The 24,707-nt window shown below is 46.3% G+C and overlaps 2 protein-coding genes across 3 annotated transcripts; one reads left to right on the top strand and one right to left on the bottom strand.

The window, feature by feature from the left end:
* The first annotated feature begins 58 nt into the window (after nt 1-58).
* On the top strand, nt 59-8,376 carry MCM7 (minichromosome maintenance complex component 7). Of its 2 annotated transcripts, none has more exons than XM_066382212.1 (15): nt 59-193; nt 1,355-1,434; nt 1,767-1,931; nt 2,539-2,663; nt 2,739-2,919; nt 3,121-3,258; nt 4,045-4,194; nt 4,385-4,499; nt 4,576-4,707; nt 4,946-5,029; nt 5,315-5,708; nt 5,982-6,065; nt 6,802-6,970; nt 7,715-7,824; nt 7,999-8,376. In XM_066382212.1, exons 1-15 carry the CDS (start codon nt 163-165, stop codon nt 8,198-8,200), a joined length of 2,160 nt encoding a protein of 719 aa, XP_066238309.1. In that variant the 5' UTR covers nt 59-162; the 3' UTR covers nt 8,201-8,376. The 2 variants fall into 2 exon arrangements, with proteins under 2 accessions (XP_066238309.1, XP_066238310.1); XM_066382213.1 differs by lacking the exon at nt 59-193 and adding an exon at nt 863-999.
* Nucleotides 8,377-9,192: 816 nt separating this feature from the next.
* On the bottom strand, nt 9,193-11,803 carry COPS6 (COP9 signalosome subunit 6). The gene is made up of 10 exons (XM_066382220.1): nt 11,704-11,803; nt 11,375-11,500; nt 11,041-11,172; nt 10,643-10,731; nt 10,480-10,542; nt 10,145-10,192; nt 9,954-10,068; nt 9,770-9,862; nt 9,588-9,688; nt 9,193-9,448 (listed from the first exon to the last, which is right to left on the bottom strand). The coding sequence occupies exons 1-10, from the start codon at nt 11,768-11,770 to the stop codon at nt 9,308-9,310; spliced, it is 975 nt and encodes a 324-aa protein (XP_066238317.1). The 5' UTR covers nt 11,771-11,803; the 3' UTR covers nt 9,193-9,307.
* Between the last annotated feature and the right edge of the window lie 12,904 nt (nt 11,804-24,707).

The following is a 24,707-nucleotide window of genomic DNA, read 5'->3' as shown; positions in this document are numbered from 1 at the left end:
CACAGGGTCTCCTCTTGGATTGGTCCTCATGTAGCGGCGCCGGTCACGTGTTGGGCGACGTTTCGCGCCAATTTCGGTTGGTCAGTCGCAGTCCGCCGCGCGTACGTTCGCTGCCTGAGACCCTGGAGCCCGCCAGCTGCTGGTGCACGGCCCTCAGCAGCGATGGCACTTAAGGACTACACGCTCGAGAAAGGTGAGCATCTACAAGCTTGGGCGGTCTGTCTTTAGCAGGAAACCTCCTGACCAACACCTGTTGGCGTGAGCTGAGGTCCTGGGGGGGGGGGGGCTGGACTCGGTACGCGAGGTCAGAGCCCGGGTTCGGAGGCGGGGGAATCTGAGGCAGACGGTGCCTGGGAGGCGCGCGCAGACCCGAGATCGCAGAAGAACCGGTGATCGTGTCCGGGAAATGGAGTGGGGGTCGTATTGGAGTGGGGAAGGCTTCGTCACGAGGAGAGACTGGAACCTCAAGGGACCCTATCTAGTGTGTAGAATCAGAACACCGACGGTCCCGCTTTCTTCCGCGCTTTTCAGTAGTGCCCGCGCCCTCGAGACGGTGAGCCCCGGGGGCGGGTTAGCCACAACCGCTGTGCGTGGGGATTGGCCATTTTAGGACAACCTACAAGCGGAAGTGAAGAAGAGCGGAAGTTGCGCGAACCGCTGGGGGAGGGTCGTGTGTAAACAGTGTCCTTCCGCGCGGTAGCCTTGGAGAGAGCTACTGAGGGTGGGGCGTGCCTGGATTTAGGGCTTTTAACGCGAGGCCAGGAGGAGGAAGTGGGGCGGGGAGGGGGAAGACGGAAGGGCCCGGCCCAGCCGGCCAATCGCCGAGCGGGCTCCCGCCCTAGGCGGAGGAATCCCCAGGCTGTGAGGAGGCTGCATCTGGGCCCATGTGCTTCTTTGTTTACTAAGAGCGGAAGCAGTGGCGGGAGAGGGGGTGGGGTGAAGGATGGGCCTGGTGGCAGAGATTTAAGGGACCGAAAGAAAAGGGGGAATCATGCGAGTGTAAGAAAACCTAAGAACCTTGAGACTTGAGTGTGCTGCCGGTAGTGGCGGGCCTTTGGGAAAGGGCACTGAGATTTCTAACGAAGGCAGAGACTGGAATTCCCCAGGGAGAGGGTGTTGAGTAATACTCTAAACTGCAGGTGCCCCTAATTTTCTAGATAAAAACAGACTCGTGAAAAGGAGTTCTTCTGCCCAGTTTGGGGAGGGTTATGTAGAGTGATTTAAATGTTTACATAACTAATTAGTTCTTATGGAAAGTTTGTTTCTTAAACTGTTGTTTGAGGGGTTTACAGTAAGATATGTGAGAGAAAGGAAGGTTGATTCTCATGATTTTACTTTTACATTTACATTACAGAAAAGGTGAAGAAATTTCTGCAAGAGTTTTACCAGGATGATGAGTTTGGCAAGAAGCAGTTCAAATATGGAAACCAGTTGGTAAGTCTAAGATTAGAGGGAGTTGGGTGGTCACTTACAGAGCTGTAAGAGGTGGCCTAGTTTATTTCAGCAAGTATATTTGTATGTGACGCGTGTAGTTTGGTACCTGATATCTGGTGACTGTAATACATTATGATAAAATGATTTTGGGAGCTGAGCGAGGCTGTCTTTTGTGGGTAATAAGTGAGTGTTGTTCTCTCTCACACTGCTCTTCCTCCCCTGTGAAGGCCTGGAATCTGCCCTGAGCACACAATGAGATGGGTTGGTGCGTGTGAACAGTGTCCAGCAGAGCAGACTTGGCTCTGAAGTGTTCCTGACTCTTCCCACCCCAGGTTCAGTTGGCTCATCGGGAACAAGTGGCATTGTACATAGACCTAGATGATGTGGCCGAGGAGGACCCTGAGTTGGTGGATTCAATTTGTGAAAACACCAAGCGCTATGCAAGGCTTTTTGCTGATTCTGTTCAAGAGCTGCTGCCCCAGTACAAGGAGCGGGAGGTGAGTGTTTGCAGGACAAGGAACGTATAGTTATGTCAGGAAGCTTCTCAGATGTTAATGTTTTCTAAGCTGGCGGTAAAGAGAAGAATGATTTTTGCCTAGTGTTTTGTTCGTTTGTTTTAGATTTTATTTATTCACTTTAGAGAAGGGGAGAGAGAGAAGGGGTCAGGAACAGGACACATCAACTTCCATATGTCTTGACCGGGCAAGCCCAGGGTTTAGAGCCAGCAACCTCAGTGTTCCAGGTCGACACTTTTTTTTTACAGAGACAGAGTGAGTCAGAGAGGGATAGACAGGAACAGAGAGAGATGAGAAGCATCAATTATTAGTTTTTCATTGCGCATTGCAACACCTTAGTTGTTCATTGACTCCTTTCTCATATGTGCCTTGACTGCGGGCCTTCAGCAGACCAAGTAACCCCTTGCTGGAGCCAGTGACCTTGGGTTCCAGCTGGTGGGCTTTTGCTCAAACCAGATGAGCCCGTGCTCAAGCTGGCGACCTCAGGGTCATGGACCTGGGTTCTCTGCATCCCAGTCCGACGCTCCATCCACTGCGCCACCACAGGTCACTGCCTGATGTTCTTTATCCCCTATCTTCTTGCTTCTAGGTGGTCAATAAAGATGTTCTGGATGTTTACATTGAGCACCGGCTGATGATGGAGCAGCGGAGCAGAGACCCTGTGGCAGCTCGAAGCCCCCAGAACCAGTACCCTCCTGAACTAATGCGTAGATTGTGAGTGGTCTCAGTGGAGGGAGAGTGGGGGAATTTGTTCTCCAGGACCTTACTAATGACTTTTTTTACCCTTAGTGAACTGTACTTTCAAGGCCCAAGCAGTAATAAGCCACGTGTGATCCGGGAAGTACGGGCTGACTCTGTAGGAAAATTGGTAACTGTGCGTGGAATCGTCACTCGCGTCTCTGAAGTCAAACCAAGAATGGTGGTAGCTACTTATACTTGTGACCAGTGTGGGGCAGAGACCTACCAGCCGGTATGTATGAAATAAGGAACAGGAACATACTTAACATTGTTAGTGGTGTGGGTAAGAATTTTCTCTGTTGATATTTATCTGTCAATGTTGTCCTAGAGTAGTTCAAGATACCCTTAATGGTTTCATGAAATGAAATGTGATTCAAGTGACTGACTTTAAGTAGCTCTTTCTGATTTTCTCTGGTGCCTTCTTACATCATAGATCCAGTCTCCTACTTTCATGCCTCTGATCATGTGCCCAAGCCAAGAGTGCCAAACCAACCGCTCAGGAGGGCGGCTCTATCTGCAGACGCGTGGGTCCAAATTCATCAAATTCCAGGAGATGAAGATGCAAGAACATGTGAGTTTGGAGTATGTTGCCCGGGGAAGGTGGAACATAGGAGTCAATTTGAATAGTGTAGTCCAGGGGTCCCCAAACTGCGGCCCTCTGAGGCTATTTGTCCAGCCCCTGCCGCACTTCTGGAAGGGGCACCTCTTTCATTGGTGGTCAGTGAGAGGAGCACTGTATGTGGTGGCGCCGCTCCTGTACAGTACGTGGGACGCACACGTCATGGCTCCAAAAGTGCATTGTATCACTTGTTACGACTAGCAGTGACAAATATGGAACCAGACATTGACTATCTCATTAGCCAAAAGCAGGCCCATAATTCCCATTGAAATACTGGTCAGTTTGTTGATTTAAATTTACTTGTTCTTTATTTTAAATATTGTATTTGTCCCATTTTGTATTTTTACTTTAAAATAAGATATGTGCAGCGTGCATAAGGATTTGTTCATAGTTTTTTTTATAGTCCGGCCCTCCAGCGGTCTGAGGGACAGTGAACTGGCCCCTGTGTAAAAAGTTTGGGGACCCCTGGTGTAGTCACTCATGGAGTGGAAGACAGAAAAAAAGAAGGAAGAGCTGAGGCAGAGAAGTCACCTAGAACAGGAGGGATGTTTAACTAGAACTTTTTGACCGAGCTGGGAAGGGAAGTGGTAAAGGAGATCTTCACCATTTTCTTCCTTTTGGCTCGTGTGAAGGTGGGCAGGCCAAGAGGTATTAGAGTGGCATTGCCTAGGAAGGCGCTTAGGTCCTTGGGGGACTTATGTTCCTTTTTCCTTGCCTGTTCACCCTCATCCCCCATAGAGTGACCAAGTGCCCGTTGGAAATATCCCTCGGAGTATCACGGTGTTGATAGAAGGAGAGAACACACGGATTGCCCAGCCCGGGGACCACGTCAGTGTCACTGGTATCTTCTTGCCAATCTTGCGCTCTGGGTTCCGGCAGGTGGTACAGGTAAGGAGAGAAGTTTGAAATGAGAAGTGTTCTGTATTCTCTCTTGCCTACTCACTCTCTCCATACCCACATGGAAAACTATTAAGAGCAAAACAAAATAGAATAAAGGGTTTTGTCGGGGATTTTTGAAGGAATCCTGTGGGTGGGTAAGTTAAAGGGACTTTCACATCCTGGTCTTTTCCTGTTCAAGGGCTTACTTTCGGAAACTTACTTGGAAGCCCATCGGATTGTGAAGATGAACAAGAGTGAAGATGATGAGTCTGGGTCTGGAGAACTGAGCAGGGAGGAGCTGAGGCAAATTGCAGGTGAGGGTCTGAGGGGAACACTGGGAATGTTTCTTCCTAGCACTTTTTTCCCCCTAATTTTTTTACTTTTCCTCAGAGGAGGATTTCTATGAAAAGCTGGCAGCTTCCATTGCCCCAGAGATATATGGACATGAGGATGTAAAGAAGGCACTGCTGCTCCTGCTGGTGGGAGGTGTGGACCAGTCTCCTCGGGGCATGAAAATCAGGGGTAAGAGGAAATGAAGGAGAGGCTTGGGTAAGAAGGCATTTAGAAGAAGGGATGACAAGAACTAGTGTCCCTTTAGATCACAAAATTAACAAGTTGGCATCTTGGTTTCATGGGCACAGAGAAGGATTGGAAGAAAGTCCTTGGTGTGGGGACAGTGGCAGACTTTAAAAATATTTTTCTGTTGTTAGACATCTTGGATTAAAAGAATAGTCACAGGGGCTTCTTTCTCTTCTTCCAGGCAACATCAACATCTGCCTGATGGGGGATCCTGGTGTGGCTAAGTCTCAGCTCCTGTCTTACATCGATCGCTTGGCCCCTCGCAGTGAGTAATCAGACCCTGGGAAAGGAAACTGTAGAAGATGGGTAGGACCACCATGTTTAGTCTCTTCCTTAGGGGGTTTGGAAAGTGGGAGAGGGTTGGGGAAGGAAGATATTGATATTGCCAAAGAGCCCATAGATCTTTAACCCAGGAAGGCCTGGATGGGTCAGTAGAGTAGATCACCTTACTGCCCCCATTATTTGTCTCCTTTGCCCTTTTCTTGCTCTTTTTCTTGTTCCTTTCCTAAACATGTCTTCTTCTTTTCTCTCTTCCTGACCTTGCATTCAGGCCAGTACACGACAGGTCGAGGCTCCTCTGGCGTGGGGCTTACAGCAGCTGTGCTGAGAGACTCAGTGACTGGAGAACTGACTTTAGAGGGTGGGGCCCTTGTACTGGCTGACCAGGGTGTGTGCTGCATTGATGAGTTTGACAAGATGGCTGAGGCCGACCGCACAGCCATCCATGAGGTCATGGAGCAACAGACCATCTCAATTGCCAAGGCAGGCATACTAACCACACTCAATGCCCGCTGCTCTATCCTGGCTGCTGCCAATCCTGCATATGGGCGCTACAACCCTCGCCGCAGCCTGGAACAGAACATACAGCTTCCTGCTGCACTCCTTTCCAGATTTGACCTCCTCTGGTTGATCCAGGACCGCCCTGACCGAGACAATGACCTACGGTGAATGAAGCTCAACACTCAAGGAGACATCTCTTAATGATTTGGTGGGGGGGGGGAGGGAGTGAGGAAGGAGAAACTGGAAAGCTCTCTGCTCATGAAAACTGCTGCACAGTTGTTAGGGAAATGGTGGGTCTGGGCTGAAACGCTATTAAGGGTTTTCCGGGAATGTTTGTCCTTGCCGAGCTATGAAGAGATGGGGGAGCTGAGGGAGGAAGACGGGGCACAGGGTGTGTAGCACCAAAAAGAGTTCCTTCTTGCCTCTACTATTCCCAGGTTGGCTCAGCATATCACCTATGTACACCAGCACAGTCGGCAGCCTCCTGCTCAGTTTGAACCTTTGGACATGAAGCTTATGAGGTAGGAGAGTTGAGTAAGGACAGGTGCTTCAACAGGCAACTGTGTGGCAGTGTCTTGGGTCTTGCGTGTCTCCTGAAAAGTTTTGTCTTAAGAGTATGTGTTTACTACCACCCTCAGTCTGCCTTGTTCAATGTCCTGGATCTGAGAACATTGAGTCTAGGTCCCCAGCCTGGCCACACAAGAACACACATCAAAATCTATCTTACATACCACTGACCTGGCTTGGATGAGGCAGGTTTAAATTTTAGGTAAAGCTGGGTCCTGCTCCATGGATTCTTGATGCCACTGTTTTCTCCACAGGTCCGTGCAGAGACCCCCAGTAAACCCTTTTCTTACTGTTTTCTATTCTCTTCAAGTAAACAATTGTCTTAAACAATACAGGGTGGGGAAAAATTAGGTTTACAGTTTGTATGGAAAATACTGTAATAAATAAAACAATAAACTTAGGTTTTACGCACAACTTTAAACTTACTATTGCCCCATCTTGTGCATTTGTTCCCTTTACCTGTATCATGCTCAAAGGAGGGGACTTGACCATTTCTTGTGACATTAAAAGTTGGAAATAATTTGGGATGCACAGAGAAATGCATCAGATGTTTAAGCCACACAGATAATTCTTTTTTTCCACTTCAAAGTTATCCCCTAGTCCCAAGAGTTTTCTTAAATCAGAAATTTAAGCAGAAAAAAACATACTCTTCATCCCCCTTTTTTCCTTTCCCACAAACCTGTCTTGCAGACGATACATAGCTATGTGCAGGGAGAAGCAGCCCACAGTGCCAGAGTCTCTGGCCGACTATATCACAGCAGCATATGTGGAGATGAGGAGAGAGGCTTGGGCTAGTAAGGATGCCACCTATACTTCTGCCAGGACACTGCTGGCTATTCTGCGACTGTCCACTGCTCTGGTGAGTGCCCAGTTCCTGTTCTGTTATTGGGAGGGTTGTCTATTTTGACACTTAACTGGCAACCTGTTGTAACATCCTTTTTTGCTGCCTCCTCCCTTCTACTCAAGCCCTGCCGGGGCTAAAGTGCTGACAGTGCAGATAGTGGTCCTCTCCGTGCTACCGCACTGTGGGTACTTGCTGCTCCAGCAGGGCACGCACAGCGTCCATGGAGGGAAAGGCCTTCTCCCTGTTTCTCAAACCTCACTGCAGTGATGGGTGGGGTGAATTTCATTGTGTCCTAGCTCCTGTGCTAGAAACCTTCATTTCTGTCCTCACATCTTGGACCTTAGTCCTGGGGGCTCCAAAGTGCTGTTCGTGCAGGTAGTGTGATTACCTGACCTACTGCTGAGCTAGCACTTCCCGAGCCCCAGGGATACAACCTCTCCGCCAGTTGCCTTCTAGGCTGAGCTCCCCAAGCTGTCATGGTGGGGAGCCCAGTGAAAATCTGAAGGGTCTAGTCTCCCTCACAGGACAGCTGAACACCGGGACTGGCCAGTGTTGAGAGGCGGAGACTTGGGCAATTGCTGGACGCTGCCCTGGGCATTGCACTTGTCTCGGTCTGACAGTGCCGGCCCCTCACTGCGGATGTTTGTGGGGGTGGGCAGGGGGCCTCCACTCATTTTGTGAGTAGGCAACACAGAAGGAGGTTCCCTGACTGTTCTACTCCCCTCCTCCTGTTCCCTTCTGTCCCTACCTTCCCCTTAGGCACGCCTGCGAATGGTGGACACAGTGGAAAAGGAAGATGTGAATGAAGCCATAAGGCTAATGGAGATGTCTAAGGACTCACTTCTGAGTGACAAGGGACAAACAGCTAGGTGAGTGGTTTAATGGAAAAAGAAATCAGGTGTTAACCTTGACTTTCTTGAGCAGACCACTTATCCTTGTGGCTTCTGCAGTGACATGATGATGGCCTCAAAATTCTGACACTATTCTCTGATGTGTTGATTGCTCATTTGTACCCTGATCTTACCCATGCTTTTTTCCTTCAGGACCCAGAGACCAGCAGATGTGGTATTTGCTACTGTCCGAGAGTTGGTCACCGAAGGCAGAAGTGTCCGGTTTTCTGAGGCAGAGCAACGCTGCATATCTCGTGGTTTCACACCTGCCCAATTCCAGGCAGCTCTAGATGAGTATGAGGAATTAAATGTCTGGCAGGTCAATACTGCCCGGACTCGGATTACTTTTGTCTGATTCCAGTCTACCTGAGACACAAGTCTACTCTGCATACAGTGCTTTAAGCCCTACTCCCTCTCTTCCTTTAAAGGCCTAACAATGCCCATGAGAAAGGAGGATCCCTTCTGTTTCCTGAGTTGCACTTGTTTTATTCATTTTTTTTTTTTTTTTTGCTAATAAAGTGTTTGTAGATTGCCACCTTCTTTTAAAATGAGGTGTATTATGTGTTCTAGATTCAGATCTTGTTTACTTTATACATATCTGCCATCCAAATGCATGGAGTCAAGTACCTGCCAAGCACTAATACAGACAAGGGATGCAGCAAGGAGTAGGAATCCCACTTTATAGAGACTGATTTACCCAGATCTCCCCTAATTGGACCTCATGTATACTGGACCTACTTCTGTGTGCCGCTCAGGTTCTCAGGATACATTGGCAGTATGAAACATGGGCCTATCCATACCAACTCTTCTTTCTTCTGAAATGCCTCCAGCAGACATCTCATTACCTTTCCCTAGTAGTCCTCAGCTACTTGAAAGTCTAAAGAGGGTAATGGAAATGAGGGACCTGGAGGAAAGGCATGTGGGAATGTTATAATTGCATAGAATGGTCCCCATGTTTACACCACATGGCCTTATTTCTAAAGTATGAATGCTAGTACTTCCTCATAGAGCTGAGGTGCCTGAGTCAGACACATACATACATAGTTTAGGAAGCATTCAGTATTCACAATAATCGGGGAGCATCTCTTGGTAACAGTCAGTGCCCACAGGATCAAAGCTTTCAGTTGTCCCTGACAGTCTTATAGGGAGATGTGGAAGTCCATCTGACCTGACACCCAGAAATGGAATCGCTTCAAGTGGTAGTGAGAACATAACCACTGCAAAGTATGCAGAAGAGGTTAATAAGGGACCTCAGCATCTCTGAGCAAGGCTGGAACCAAGGGCCTCCTTTAAGATCCATCCAAGTTGAGAAACCTGTGTTACCTAACAGAGGACAGAGCCACTGGAAGGGGTGCTGAGGGGCTGCTCCCCTTTTATTAATGACAGGTTTCTCTAAAGGGAGAGGAGCACCCCTCCCCTCTGGGATAGTTGTCTGACCCCTGTGCATCATCTCTTCAAGTACTCAGAAGAAGAGACCCCGCATCCTCCTGCCGATGCCTTGTCGATCGTAGAGGACGTTGAACTTGTTCACGAACTGGTTCATGGTGTTGCATGTTTTGGTGATGGTGCCAAGGTAGGCCATGAGCCCCACATCATTGCATTGCTGGGAGAGAACAGAAAGAACCAGTTCCCCAAGGGATCTGGGTCCCTCACAGCATGCCCAGGGAACAGCTGAGTCCCACTGTGCTGCATGCAGAAATGACAGTTAAGGTCCACCTCCCCATCCTGAGTTTTATACTCACATCATAAAAGTCTGTCTTAAACTTGTCTGTGCTGAGTACTGGGAGGCAGTGACACAGAGCATAGGCTTCCCGCAGGATCTCATGGTTAAAGGGGACCTCTCCTAAAGACAAAAAGGCTGCATTAATGTCGATGCTGTCACTTCCCCAGAAGAGGAAAGGTGCCAGGGATACCTCTGTCCTACCTGCTTCAGAGGCCTTGACGTACTCCAAGATGAGCTTGACGCGGCTGTGCAGCATCTTGATGGCGCTATGCTGTGCTATCAGATGTTCAGCCACTACAAGGGGATGGGGACAGGCCACCACAGTTGAGGGGGCTGTAACCACACCTCCACCTGCCGTGCAAGGAACTCCTACAGCCTCACTTACCAGTGGAGTTCTCTCCACTGCCTGTTGCTGTCATTCGGGCCACATGGTCTACACCAATGCGTTCAGCTTCCTCTGTGGCCAGAGTATAGGTCAGTTCAGCAAACAGCATTGTAGCCTGTGGAGCACATAGGAAGAGTCAAAAGCAGGAAGCACCAGGGGCAGGATCTGAGGGTTGAAAGGTAGGGCATTACCTCTCCATTGATTATATCGATGACAGACTCAAAAACGCTGACGGGAAGCTGTAAAGAAATGGAGAACTGCTCTTAAACACTCATAAACCTGTGTGCTAAAAATTGGGCGTAGCCCTTTCTCTTTAAACCCAAGGACGGAGGGATTATCTCCATTTTACAAATGAGGCAAATGCAGGTTAGAGATTAAATGACAAACCCAAAGTCACACAGCTGGTAAGTGGCAGAATGGAGATTCAACTCATCAAAGATATCATAGTAAAAGGGAATAAGGATAAAAGATCTGCATAGTGACAGAAAAGCATGACAAAGTGAGTGTGTGTGGTCAGTGTACTCACATCCGTGTGCTTGGTCATAGGGTTCAACTTAAGAAAGAGGGGGCTCTCAATTATCTCGCACACCTGGAAAAGGAAGATGATAGACACAAATATCAATGTTCATTTTTCTTCTTCCCCTCTTCCTCTATTCTGTCCCAACATGCACATGTGTGAGCAGGTATACCTGCTTATGGACATGGATGTCAGAGGGGTCAGGTGGCCCTCCTGTGGTATACCAACCCAGAAACTCCAGCTCCTTGAATACTTGTTTAACTGGAGAGAAAGGGGCCAGAACACAAATTATTTATTTAACCATCCTTCCTTAATTTGAAGCTCCTGATGTATTTTTCATCAGCTTTTCCCCTCCCCCCTCAAATCCTGGCTCAGCTTAGAATAATTAACACTTCTATCCCTTATCCTTTACTATCTTTGAGCAGAATACCTGAACGCGTTCTTTTCTGAGATCTCTTCATCTACTCTCCACTTTTCCACCACATTCATCCCATATCCTGTTTATTTCTTCCTGATCCCTTCCATCTTTCCCACTCTTTTTTTCTGATCCCATTTCTATTCCCCTCTCACACTGCTCCTCCTTGGTGTAATAATATTCCTTGTCAATGATAATCTTCTCTTCAACGGTGTGTGACAGCAGCTCAAAGGAGTTCATCACCTCGATATTTCGGCCCTCCTGCTTCCCGATCAGAGCCCCAATCACTGGGGAAGAGAAAGGCACGTTAACAGTTGAGGATAAGAAATCCCGAAACTTCCCTAATCACTATAGCCAGAGGGTTATGCACCAAGTAGTGAAGAAAGGTGATTTGGGCAAGGGGCAACTGGCTTCAGAAAACTAAGTTAAAAAGACCACTATCTGGGGGAGATGACCAGAGGAGGTTGCAGAATGAGGCAGAACACTCACCCTGCATTGGCCGCCCCTCCTGGGAGCGCATTCGAATCCAATGGTCTGAGATGTTTAGAATGACGAGGGGATGAAGAGCGACTGAAACACTCCCAGTCACTCCGGAAGCCATCACGCTGGGGACTACTAAGGGTGGAGGAAAGGAGAGAGGGTGAGAGCCGGGGCCCAGGTTCTTCCCTGGAGATGGCAGTCTGGGCCATACATCCCTCCCCCAAGTTATCCCAGGGGGCGATGTTCCGTCCGCCCTCCTGACTTCTTCCAGGACCCAGAAGGCGGCCTTGACGACCCCGAAGGCGGTCTCCAGAGGCCGCCACCGCGGAGCCCATTACCTGCAGCATCCACCTCCATCCCGCTGCTCCCACCCGTGCCGTTCGCCGCAGCTGCCGCCGCCGCCATTTTCCCCGCGCCCGCCAGCCTGGGCCCCGCCCCCTCCCGGCTTCCGTCCGGCGAGGCGCATGCGCAGTGTCCCTGGGACGAGTGCCTACTCTGGCGCCAGGTGGCCATGGCTATTCCTATCAATCCTGGGCTGGCCTTTGGGCGGGAAAGCTCAAGACCCCCAGCGCCCTGAAGCTGGTGGATTTTCCTACACCCAGATCCCGCCTCTCCTCTGCGGCTGGCCTCCAAAGATTTATTTGACTCAATTGTGGGATTCAACTGGTTTGCACCGGTTTGACAGAACCCTTACCTAATTTTTGTTAAGTTCAGGAACTGATTGATAAAATGGCACGTGTAATCAGGGTTCCCTCTGAGGTGGGTGCATGGGCAGTCGTCCAGTGTGGAAATCACAGATTTATAGTCCTTACTCTTTTAAGGTTCATCTGCGCAACAGTGTATTCTGAGCGCTGACAGTAATGCTCAGTCCACTCATAGGTGAAAAAAATTGCATGTGAAAATGCCAATCAAGAAGCAATATGGAAATATTGTAAATAAGTTTTACTGTTTTTTGTCAGGTATTATTTAATATTTTTAATTAGTATTTTAAAACTCTGTTGGGCAGATAAAATATATTATGCTCACTTTGTTTAAGCCGGCGCTGCCCACGAGGAGGCCGTCGCCCAGGTGATATTAATGTGTGTCTCTGTGGGCAGGTAGAATCCTTGTAGCCTGAGGCTTGGTTTTGGGATTAAGCCTTTCCCACCCTTTTTAATGTGGGGCAGTACAATCCAATCATGCCTCAGAGAAGTGTCTTTGTATTAGAGACTTCCCTGTTTTGTATATTGGATTAAAGGTTTTGAATCTACACTATAAAATGGGGGCAGAACAGGAGCTTGCTCTCTTGGTTCCTGGGATGATTAGAATGAGAGAGCAGAGAGAACAGAGAGAGGCCACGTGGAGGAGGCCAGAAGAAGCAGCCAAGATGGCGGAGTGTTGAGTGAGAGGTCAGTTTGTGCAGTTTGATGTGCAGTTTGACGCTGGAGAAGGAAGGAGATGGGGAACTGAGGAGAATAAGGCTGGTGAGCTAGAAACCTTTGATTCTAGGAAACTCAGATAAGTCAGTAGCTTTGTGAGCACTGAATGTGAGTGGGTTTTGGAGCCCAGTGTGTGTTTTTACTTGCCCGCCGGGTGCAAGCTAGAATTAAAGATGACAGCCCATCAGTTCTTGGCTCCGTTGTTTCTTTACCGACTATCCGAATCCAATGTGACTGTCCGAATCCAATGTGAACCTGCATGGGCTGGGCTGCTCTGATGGTGGCCCTGGCCGTGGATACTGGCTTTTTTTTTTTTTTTTTAATTTAATGTTATTTTATTTTATTTATTCATTTTAGAAAGGAGAGAGAGAGGGAGAGAGAGAGATAGTGAGAAGAGAGACAGAGACAGAGAGAGAGAAGGGGGAGGAGCAGGAAGCATCAACTCCTTATGTGCCTTGACCAGGCAAGCCCAGGGTTTCGAACCGGCGACCTCAGCATTACCAGGTCGACGCTTTATCCACTGCACCACCACAGGTCAGGCGCGTGGATACTGGCTTTACAAACTCTTATAATCTAGTTTTGTGTACCTCTTTAATTCTTATTTAAGTATTAAATGCACAAAATAATAAACTATCTTTTGGTATATTGTTTTTTATACTTAAAACGGTCATTAGGACAGAGAACTGGTTGTTAAATTATTTGAATCCCACCACTGATTTGACCCCACCCCACCCTCATCTTTTTTTTTCATCAGTAAAATTGTAATAAGACTGCCGAGTTCTAAGTCTGTTGCAGAATGAATGAAATCTCATGTTACTACCTTCAAAATAAAATCCAAGGCAGCCTGCGATCACTGGGGGACAAAATTTTTGTTGCAACAAAAAACACTTGTTCTTAGCTAATTCAATTGTGCTGAGCTCAAATCTGACATACGTTTTTCTCTGTAAGCTACAGGTTTTTTGCAATTCAAGATTTTAGGTTTTTATCTTATTGTAAATTTTTCAACATTTAGTTTAACATAATGAAGTAGAATGTCTTCTTGGGCATCATCCTTGTGACAATATAATAATTTATATAATACAGTAAATACACTAATACACTAAAAGTTATGATTGCACCAGAATTTGTCTACAATTTTGAAATAGAACATATTAAAACACTTATTTTGGCCCTGGCTGGTTGGCTCAGTGGTAGAGTGTCGGCCTGGCGTGCAGGAGTCCCGGGTTCGATTCCTGGCCAGGGCACACAGGAGAAGCGCCCATTTTGCTTCTCCACCCCTCCCCCTCTCCTTCCTCTCTGTCTCTCTCTTCCCCTCCTGCAGCGGAGGCTCCATTGGAGCAAAGTTGGCCCGGGCGCTGAGGATGGCTCCATGGCCTCTGCCTCAGGCACTAGAATGGCTCTGGTCGCAACAGAGCAACGCCCCAGATGGGCAGAGCATCGCCCACTGGTGGGCATGCCGGGTGGATCCCGGTCGGGCACATGCAGGAGTCTGTCTGACTGCCTCCCTGTTTCCAACTTCAGAAAAATACAAAAAAAACAAAACAAAAAAAACACTTATTTTAATCATAAAATTTTCGCAAAACTTATTTAAATTCTATTCGGGCAAAAATTTGTTTTTGTAGCTCTTGCATTTGTGTACTTATTGAGGACAATCTCGTTTGATGCTCCAGCAGTAGTCTGCTCATCGGGGAAACTTATCAAGGTGATTGACTGTTCAGGAAGTGAATCTCAATGCTCATGTTACATCCAATGTCGCAGAAAGCCAACAGCATCCTTTGAACCAGAAGTTCATAGATTTCTGCTTCTTTGTTGCCAAGAAAGTTCTTTGTAACTGCCACAAAAGACTGCCATGCTGTTTTCTCCTCCTTATTCATCTTCCTGGCAAATTCTTCGTCACAGATGAGGGTTCGAATTTGAGGTCCATCGAATACACCTGCCTTTATCTTCTCGAAAGACAAGGCAGGAAAAGCAGAAATAATATGTTGAAAGCATTCAGTTTCTCTATTCAAAGCCTGAACAGATTGCTTCATTAAGCCAAGTTTGATGTGAAGTGGGGGAAAAATGATCCTGTCTCAATTAACTACAGGTTCATTCACAATATTTTGCATCCCTACTTCCAGAGCTTCACGTTTCAGCCACTCCTTCTGTCTCTAGTGTTTCTCCCGAGCTCGGCTGTCCCACAAACACAGAAAGCAAGGATAGTTCGTGAAACCTCTCTGTTGTCCTAGCAGGAAATTTACCATTTTAAAATCCACACAAATGGCCTGACCGGGCGGTGGCGCAGTGGATAGAGCATTGGTCTGGGACGCGGAGGTCCCAGATTCGAGACCCTGAAGTCACCAGCTTGAGCACGGGATCATCTGGCTTGAGCAAAAAGCTCACCAGCTTGGACCCAAGGTCAATGGCTCAAGCAAGGGGTTACTCGGTCTGCTGAAGGCCCGTGGTCAAGGCACATATGAGAAAGCAATCAATGAACAACTAAGGTGTTGCAATGAAAAACTGATGATTGATGCCTCTCATCTCTCTCCGTTTCTGTCTGTCTGTCCCTATCTGTCCCTCTCTCTGACTCTCTCTCTGTCCCTGAAAAAAAAAAAAAAGATCCACACAAATGATCCAGTTATGCTCCTCATACTTCAGAAAGTCAAGGACAATTTTTATGTCATTATAATCTTCTCGCAGGTGAGTTGAATAACCAGTTGGAACCACTGCATAAACATTACCGTTGTGTAAGAGAACACATTTCAGACTCCGTTTAGAGCTGTCAAGAAATAGCCGCCATTCTGTTGGACTGTAAGTGGGAACATCTAGCTGGCTGAGAAGACTACTGATATCATGACAGTAAACAAAGTGTTTGTCTTCGGAAAAAAAGTCCACAAAAATTTGTTCACACTTCCTGAAATGGGATACTTTAGCTGAGCGGTGAAGTACATTCTTTTCTTGAAGCCTGGAGGCTAATAACTCAGCTGTTTTCTTTGATAGGCCCAAATCTCTTACTAAGTCATTCAATTCAGGTTGGCTAAACTGCTGAGGGGTTAATGACTGCTTGGCATCAGAAGAAGACCCTTTAGATTCTACAACCATTTCCTCATGCATCTTATCAAAATACACTTGATCACCATGTTCACTTTCTTTGTCCTTAGAAGAAATAAAACCATTGAAAACTGGAACCGGGAGTATTTCAGAGTGTGGGATAGGTTGTATTGCTGAAGGAATATTAGGATATGTGATCATATGCTGTTTTTTTCTTGCCAATGCCCTTTGTATGGGTCAGACAGAAATAACAGTCACTGCTGTGGTCCTTAGGTTCACGCCAAACCATGGGAATACCAAAAGGCATTCCTTTCTGTTTTCCTTTTGTCCAGTCATGAAGCATTTCCTCACAATTATGACACACAATATGAGGAGCCCAATTCTTGTCTTGATCGCCAAGGGGAACTTGAAAATAGGCAATATATGCACGTGTCACAAATGATGAAATATTGCGCCTTTGATGTTGAAGTGTGTAACAGCTACATATATAACAGAAGGTGTCAGGACTATTCTTACATTTATGCCTACTCGAAGAAGCCATGATTCAATCTTAAAACAAAATAAGAGGGTGTTTCTATCAGATAATAATTTTTTACATTTAAAAACAACTACAATTATGTAAAAGTGATGTTTGTAAAACATTAATTGCCTTGTGGTTATGTTCAATCCAAGAGTCGTTGCCCTTTAACTCCAATTTTTTTTTTAGAAGTTTTTTTTAAATTTATTTATTTTATTTTATTTTATTTATTTATTTATTTATTTTTATTCATTTTAGAGAAGAGAGGGGGAGAGAGAGAAGGGGGGAGGAGCTGGAAGCATCAACTCCCATATGTGCCTTGACCAGGCAAGCCCAGAGTTTCGAACCAGTGACCTCAGCATTTCCAGGTGGATGCTTTATCCACTGTGCCACCACAGGTCAGGCCTTATTTTATTTTTTTACAGAGACAGAGAGAGAGTCAGAGTGGGGGATAGACAGGAACGGAGAGATGAGAAGCATCAATCATTAGTTTTTCGTTGCACATTGCGACACCTTAGTTGTTCATTGATTGCGTTCTCATATGTGCCTTTGACCGTGGGCCTTCTGCAGACTGAATAACCCCTTGCTCGAGCCAGTGACCTTGGGTCCAAGCTGGCAAGCTTTTTGCTCAAGCCAGATGAGCCCACGCTCAAACTGGCAACCTAGGGGTCTCGAACCTGGGTCTTCCGCATCCCAGTCTGACGCTCCATCCACTGCGCCACCGCCTGGTCAGGCTAACTCCAATTTAAAAACCAATGCATGCCATTAAATGTAACAAAAAGAAATTAAAATTGCATAAAAAGTAGAGCATGTACCAAAAAACAGATTTCAGATTTGGAATCAGCGATGCAGAAATATATAGAAACAGTTCTAAAATCTCATGCAACAGAAAATGAAAAAAAAAAATTGTTTCCCAGTGAATCAATCTGGTCCCTGCCTGCCAGCCAGCCCTGACCTTTACTTTTCTACCCCTTTTCCCCAAGTTGAGCCACACTGCCTCTCACATCTGTTCTTTTCACATGCCCTGCTCCCACGTGAGGGCCTTCTGTGCCTCACTGTAAACCTGTGACCAACTCGGGACCTTAGACTTGGGTATCTAAATAATTTTTGAATGAATGGATGAATCGTTTGGGATGGAACCTGGTCTTGAGGCTCCATCTGCATGTCCTATCTTTCCTTCTTCCAAATACTGATACAGTACTCAAACATCCCCCGCATTTTCTAACCCCTCCTATCCTCCCTGTACTCTCCATTTCCATGAGTCTCACCTCTGGCAAAGAGACCAGCAAGCAAGCAATGAACAACTGAAATGAAGCAATTATAAATCGAAACTTCTTGCTCCCCCTCCCCCAATTCTCTCCTCTCTCTATAAAAATCATTACATAAAATTTTAAGAAAAAGTTTTTTAATTTTTAATTTTATTTTATTTTATTTATTTTTAGAGAGAGAGAGAGAGAGAGAGAGAGAGAGAGAGAGAGAGAAGGGGGAGGAGCAGGAAGCATCAACTCCCATATGTGCCTTGACCAGGCAAGCCCAGTGTCCTGAACCAGCAACCTCAGTGTTCTATGTCGATGCTTTATCCACTGCACTACCACAGATCAGGCAAGGAAAAAAAAAATGTTTATCTCATTTTAATCCCCAGTGAAAAAAATTTCGGCCAACTAAAATGTTTATGGAAGAAGAGCATACTGTATATACCTTATTTCTCAGGTAAAATGAGATCAGAAAAATGTATGTCTTTTACATGATAGTTTCTAAGGAGTTTAATGCTTTTCAGCTAGATTGAAGGTTAAAGACAAGATAAGAATTATTCTGGTGTTAATAAAATTGATAGGACCCTGGCTGGTTGGCTCAGTGGTAGAGCACTAGCTGGCATGAAGATGTGCTGGGTTGAATTCCCGGTGAGAGCACACAGAAAAACACCCATCTGCTTCTCCACTCCTCCTCCTCTCACTTCTCTCTCTCTCTCTCTCTTCTTCTCCTGCAACCATGGCTTAATTGGAGAGAGTTGGCCCTGGATGCTGAGAATGGTTCCATGGCCTCTGCCTCAGGCACTAGAAAGAGCTCAGATGCTGAGCAACACCCCACATGAGCAGAGCATCACCCCCTAGTGGGCTTGCCAGGTGGATCCCGGTTGGGCACATGCGGGAGTCTGTCTCTGCCTCCCCTCCTCTCATTGAATAAAAACAAAATAAAACATCAACCTGGAATGCTGAGGTTGCTGGTTCAAGTCCCTGGGCTTGTCCAGGCAAAGTACATATGAGAAGCAACAACTACTAGTCCTCCCACCCCCGTATCTTCTCTCTAAAAGAAAAATAAATAAATAAATAAAATCTGTAAAAAGAAATATTCAAGTTGGAATTGTGTTAAGACAACCACCACCATTCTCTTCCTACTGTCCAAAAAACTTAAATATAACACATCACTTTGTTGTTGTGATAACTTTTCCTTCCACAGGCTAGAGATAACTGAGCTGGTGGGGAATATCTCTACAGTGAGTCTGCAAAGGAAAGATAATGACTACTGAAGTGAGGGCCCTCCAGGAAATAATCTAGACTGGATCACCAATTGCTTTGAATCTATGGAGTTGTCCAGAAATTCTCCTCTTTAAAGTCAGGGTTACTCATCCATCCATCATTCATTTATTTAACATATATTTTAGGAGTGCCTACTATGCAGCAGGCACAATTCTAGGTACTGGGCATTAAGAACTGAACAAAACAAAATTCTGACTTTGTGAAGCTTGCATTCTAGTTGTAAGAAATAGACACTAGCACACATCAGGATATTAAGAGGGATTGGAGGAGTGAAATTTTACATGGAAAGGAAGACTCAAATGGAGTAAGGGAGCAAGATATGAGGATACCTAGAGGAAGAGTATTCCAAAGGGAACAATTGCAAAGATCTTCAGGCAGGAGACTGCTTGGTGTTTTCCAGGAATAACAAGAAAGTCAATTGCTGGAGTTGTGTGAGTGAGGGAGAAAGTAACTGGAGGTGAAATCAGAGAAGCAACAGAGTATCAAGGGCCATTATTAGGACTTTGGCTTTCAGTCTGAGCAGAGGCATGGCATGATTTGACTCATGGTTGAAAAGGATCACCCAGGCTGATACATGAAAGTTAGACGATAGGGGCCATAGAAGCATAGACTTGAAGCTATTGTCCTAATCCAGTTGAGAGATGACCACAGCTTGGACCTGGGCAGTAGAGGTAAAGGTGAGAGATGACTCCAGCCTGTAGCTGTTTATATGGCCCAGTGTACCATTAGAAAGAGTCTCTAGCCTGACGACTAATGATATTGTATTACTGTATTGCATATTTGAAATTCTCAAAAAAAGAAAAGAAAAGGATGTCCCTTCTGGAGCTCAGGCTCGGTTTCAGTCCCCACCTGCCCCCCTCACCCAGCTGCCCAGGGGACAGGGCACAGTCTGCGAGTCCTGGTTGGATTCAAGATGCATTTCTCTCTTTCTTTCTTTCTTTCTTTCTTTCTTTCTTTCTTTCTTTCTTTCTTTCTTTCTTTCTTTCTTTCTTTCTTTCTTTCTTTCTCTCTCTCTCTCTCTCTCTCTCTCTCTTTCTTTCTTTCTTTCTTTCTTTCTTTCTTTCTTTCTTTCGTGTGTGTGTGTGTGTGTGTGTGTGTGTGTGTGTGTGTGTGGCAGAGATAGAGAGAGTCAGAGAGAGGGACAGATAGGGACAGACAGACAGGAAGGGAGAGAGATGAGAAACATCAATTCTTTGTTGTGGCTCCTTAGTTATTCATTGATTGCTTTCTCATATGTGCCTTGACCAGGAGGCTAGAGCAGACCGAGAGACCCCTTGCTCAAGCCAGTGACTTTGGGCTCAAGCTGGCGAGCCTTGCTCAAACCAGATGAGCCTGCGCTCAAGCAGGCGACCTCGGGGTCTCGAACCTAGGTCCTCCATATCCCAGTCCGATGCTCTATCCACTGCACCACCACCTGGTCAGGCTCAAGATGCATTTCAAAAGTAGAGCCAACGGGATTTGTCAACTCAAGGATGTTGGGGTCTCAGGAGAAGCAAAGGAATTTATACCCGTCAGTGTGAAACAAGGTTGTACTGGTCCGTGTGTCATGTTGGCACACTTATGGAAGGGAGGTGTGTTCCCATTGCGAAGCTTCAGGACTGACAGACCCAGCGGGGGTCAGATTGCCGCCAAAGCTGCTGCCTAACTCAGGCAGACCATGGGATGGACTTGCAGGGTGCAGTGGAGCTAGTTATAGACAACAAAGAGTGTTAAGTGATCCTCCTGCCTCCTGCAGCTCCTGGGTCTAAGATGTTCTCTCTCCAGGTGCTGGGTTATTGCTCTCCTTCCACAGCCACAAAATTGGTATCTCACATCCCAATAGTTATAACTTCTCCTTTTCTCCTGTTATCAACTATTTGCATCAAAACCTTTTGTCCAGAAAGGTCAGACTGTGAATGAGATAGGGCATTTTTACAAAATTTACAAAGATCCTTTACACCCTCCACCTTGGCACATGTATTTGTTCCCTATTGTCTCTAGCTTTTGGAGATACATTCCTTGTATTCTTTGGCTCATGGTCTCTTCCTCCCTCATCTTCAAATCCAGTATTTTTAGCAACATCTTCATAACTCTCTCTTTGTCCCTCTTTCCCCATCATCACATTGCCTTCTGTAGCAGATTCCCTACCACTTTCTTACAAGTATACTTGAGATTCCATTTAGTGCCCACTGGGCTAATCCAAGATAATCTCCCCATCTGAAACTCCTTAACCTAATCACATCTGCAAACCCCCTTTTGCCATATAAAGTAACATTCACAGGTACCAAAGACTAGAATATCTTTGGGGGCCATTATTCAGCCTGCCATAACTGTGTGGGCAATCAATCGAGTGATCTAGAAAAACATCAACCCAACCAGAGAATCCTGGTGACTGGACCAAAATTAAGCTGGCATTCCCTAAGCTTCCTTGTGGCTTGGCTGTATGCAGAGGATCTACCAACTATGTTGGTCTAGGGTAGTCATTGGGGGAATAAAGGAAGTATAATTCCCAAGGAATGATCAAGGCAGAATCTTCAATTTTCAAAATAAATCTAGAGAGTTCCCCACCCCTTTCATCCTCATCATTACTGAAGAAATGGCTGACCAAAAGGAGACAAATGCTTTGGAGGGATGGCTACATTCACTGAGCAGGCTGCCTTACTAAGGTGTGTAGACCAGGAGGAGGTAATAGAGATAGAGCTGATTTTGGAGGAGGCTCTTGGCCCATTGTTGGGTGTTGGGTGGATTTTGTGACAAAAAGCACACCGGCGTCAGACTATTGATGGTCCACAAAGCTTAAATATGGTCTAGTTCAAGAGCCATAATGATGTGGCCTGGGTCAGGGGATCAGACTGAAACAGGGACACTGGCACCAAGAGAGCCCCTAGAGGTTGTCAAGGTTCAACAGAGTCAATTTAAGGGGTACAGGAGGGAGTCGATGGGCTGTGCAGGCTTGATAAGCATCTTGGTGCCAGTCTGTTTTATCAGACATCAGGTCCTCACCACGGGCACTCACATGAGTAACCCAACAGTCAGAGTCACGGAGTTCACTGCCCCAAAGGGTGTGTCTGTATTATTCTATATCTGTAATCTTTCAAGTGGTGAACTAAGCAGCCACACACACTAATAGCCCAAGTCAGTAAAATGTTACACAGCTTCTTCAGGGGAGCACTGGCCAGACTTACAACAAAAACGGCCTTGAATTCTGCCCACTGAGTTCAGTCTTTCCTAACTGGCCCTGAGGCTGGACAGTAGCATTCATTTCATGGACCCCAACAGGTTTCACCTTAGTTAAGCTACAAGTGAACCAAGCCGGGGCATTTAGGGGGACCTCTGAGACTTGATGATTCCACTGATCCATGACTTTGCTTCAAGTGATTTCTCCCAAAGCAGTAGCTGCCACTTTTTCATGCTGTAAAACCTCTCTAGGACTAGGCTGATTGCGCTCCTAAAAATACCCTATCTATTTAACTAATGAGAACTTTTAGGCTCTTCCCATCTTGTTAATCTTGAAGTTCAACTTGATTCACACCACCACCACGACCAAAACGGGGGTATCAGGCTGGAGAATTAATTACAAAGCCTCTTGAGTCTAGACTTCTACAGCAGCAGGTGTACCTAGTGGCTATTTCCAGCAGGTGGCAATGTTGCATTAAAAAATGGCCTCTGAAAAATTGGCAGCACCTGGCCGTTTTTGGCACTTTGGTCATCCTTGTGCCCAGCACTCTGTCCTTGCTGATGGCCAATCTAGACTGTAGCAGGAACCAGGTACTGCACTTTCTCCACCCAAGCCACCATAAGCACCATCACACACGCACACATGCACACACATGTAACATCCACCGGGTACAAGAACAAACGTCGGAGACTTTCAGGAGTATAGATGTAACTTTATTGGCCAGTTTTACCTGCGCAGGGGCAAATTCCCGAGGTGTCCAGAGACACTGTGCCCACAAGGAGCTGCAGATGGGAATCGCACCTAGTGCTCACAGCTAAATCTTTTTATAAGCTAAGCAAGCAAGCCTAATACAGAAGCAGATGTGGCGGTAACCTATTTGCTAAGGGGGTTGCACATAGCATAGCAATAGGGGCTGGGGTCTAGCTCATTGGCGAATTCCAAACCTAAACTTCTGATAAGGGTCTTTTAACCAATAGAATGCAAATGTTTGTCTCTTTTTCTTTTTTTTTTTTTTTCTTCTCTCTCAGCCTCCCAGAGTCCCTATCTGTCTCTGCTTCTTGAACGACCTTGGGCATGTTATTCCTAACAGAACAGGAGCAGGACCTGCCTGTAACCCTTAAGTTCCCTGTTCCATTAGTGCCCTGCTTATTTTCTGATCTTCTCTTGGTCCTTACAACACACACATGCAAGTACCTATGCACACATGCATGTGTGATGTAGCTCTTTATCCATGAGGATGAACTAAGAGTCAATAAGGCGCCTGACCAGGCACAGTGGATAAAGCGTCAGACTGGGATGCAGAGGACCCAGGTTCGAGACCCCGAGGTCACCAGCTTGAGCGCCAGCTCATCTGGCTTAAGCAAAAAAGCCCACCAACTTGAACCCAAGGTCGCTGGCTCGAGCAAGGGGTTACTCGGTCTGCTGAAGGCCCGCGGTCAAGGCACATACGAGAAAGCAATCAATGAACAACTAAAGTCTCGCAACGAAAAACTGATGATTGATGCTTCTCATCTCTCTCCGTTCTTGTCTGTCTGTCCCTGTCTATCCCTCTCTCTGACTCACTCTCTGTCTCTGTAAAAAATAAATAAAATTAAACAATTCAACCTTTAAAAAAAAAAGAGTCAATAAGGTGTTGACTCTTCATTTACACCTGGAGGTGGCCAGGAGAATTTAATCTATAAGTAAATAGTCATTAATTTTTTAACTGGTTAAGGCTCTGTGGAGGTACAAAGATAAAGTGGTCTATATGCCTCTCCCCTAGGAGTTACAATCTAGAAAAAGACAATAAATGGTGTTTGGATGTTTCAGGAACTAGTAAACCTTGAGCCAATCTCAGTGCACTGAGGAGCAAAAAATTATCTTTCCTTGTCCCCCATGTCCCTCTTTTTCTGTTGTTGTTGTTGTTTGGGGTTTTTTTTGTTTTGTTTTTTTTTACAGAGACAGAGAGAAGGATAGACAGACAGGAACGAAGAGAGATGAGAAGCATCAATCATCAGTTTTTCATTGTGACACCTTAGTTGTTCATTGATTGCTTTCTCTTATATGCCTTGACCGCGGGCCTTCAGCAGACTGAGTAACCCCTTGCTGGAGCCAGCGACCTTGGGTCCAAGCTGGTGAGTTTTGCTCAAACCAGATGAACCTGCGCTCAAGCTGGCAACCTCGAGGTCTCGAACCTGGGTCCTCCGCATCCCAGTCCAACGCTCTATCCACTGCTCCACCGCCTGGTCAGGCCCCATGTCTCTCATTTAATCAGTTGCCAAGTGCTCTCGTTTTTAGCTCTATGAAATCTACTATACCAATCTTCCCCTCCTTATCTCTTCCTCCCTCCCTCCCTCCTTTTCTTTCTTTCTTCCTTTCTTCCTTCCTTCCTTCCTTCCTTCTTTCCTTCCTTCCTTCCTTCCTTCCTTCCTTCTTTTCTTCCTTCCTTTCCTTCCTTCCTTCCTTTCTTCCTTCCTTCCTTCCTTCCTTCCTTCCTTCCTTCCTTCCTTCCTTCCTTTCTTCCTCTTTCTATCTTTCTTTCTTTTTATTGATTCCAGAGAGAGAGAAAGAAAGAGAGAGAGAGAGAAAGAGAAACATGGATTTGTTGTTCCAACCTCAGTGCTTTGGGACGTTGCTCCAACTAGCGGAGCTATGCGGCTAGGCTTCTCCTCCCTGTTTCTGACAGCTATTCCCTCAAACCAGA

The sequence above is a fragment of the Saccopteryx leptura genome, chromosome 4 (assembly GCF_036850995.1).
Source record: "Saccopteryx leptura isolate mSacLep1 chromosome 4, mSacLep1_pri_phased_curated, whole genome shotgun sequence".
NCBI lineage: Eukaryota > Metazoa > Chordata > Mammalia > Chiroptera > Emballonuridae > Saccopteryx > Saccopteryx leptura.
This window is presented reverse-complemented; position numbering and strand designations above follow the sequence as displayed.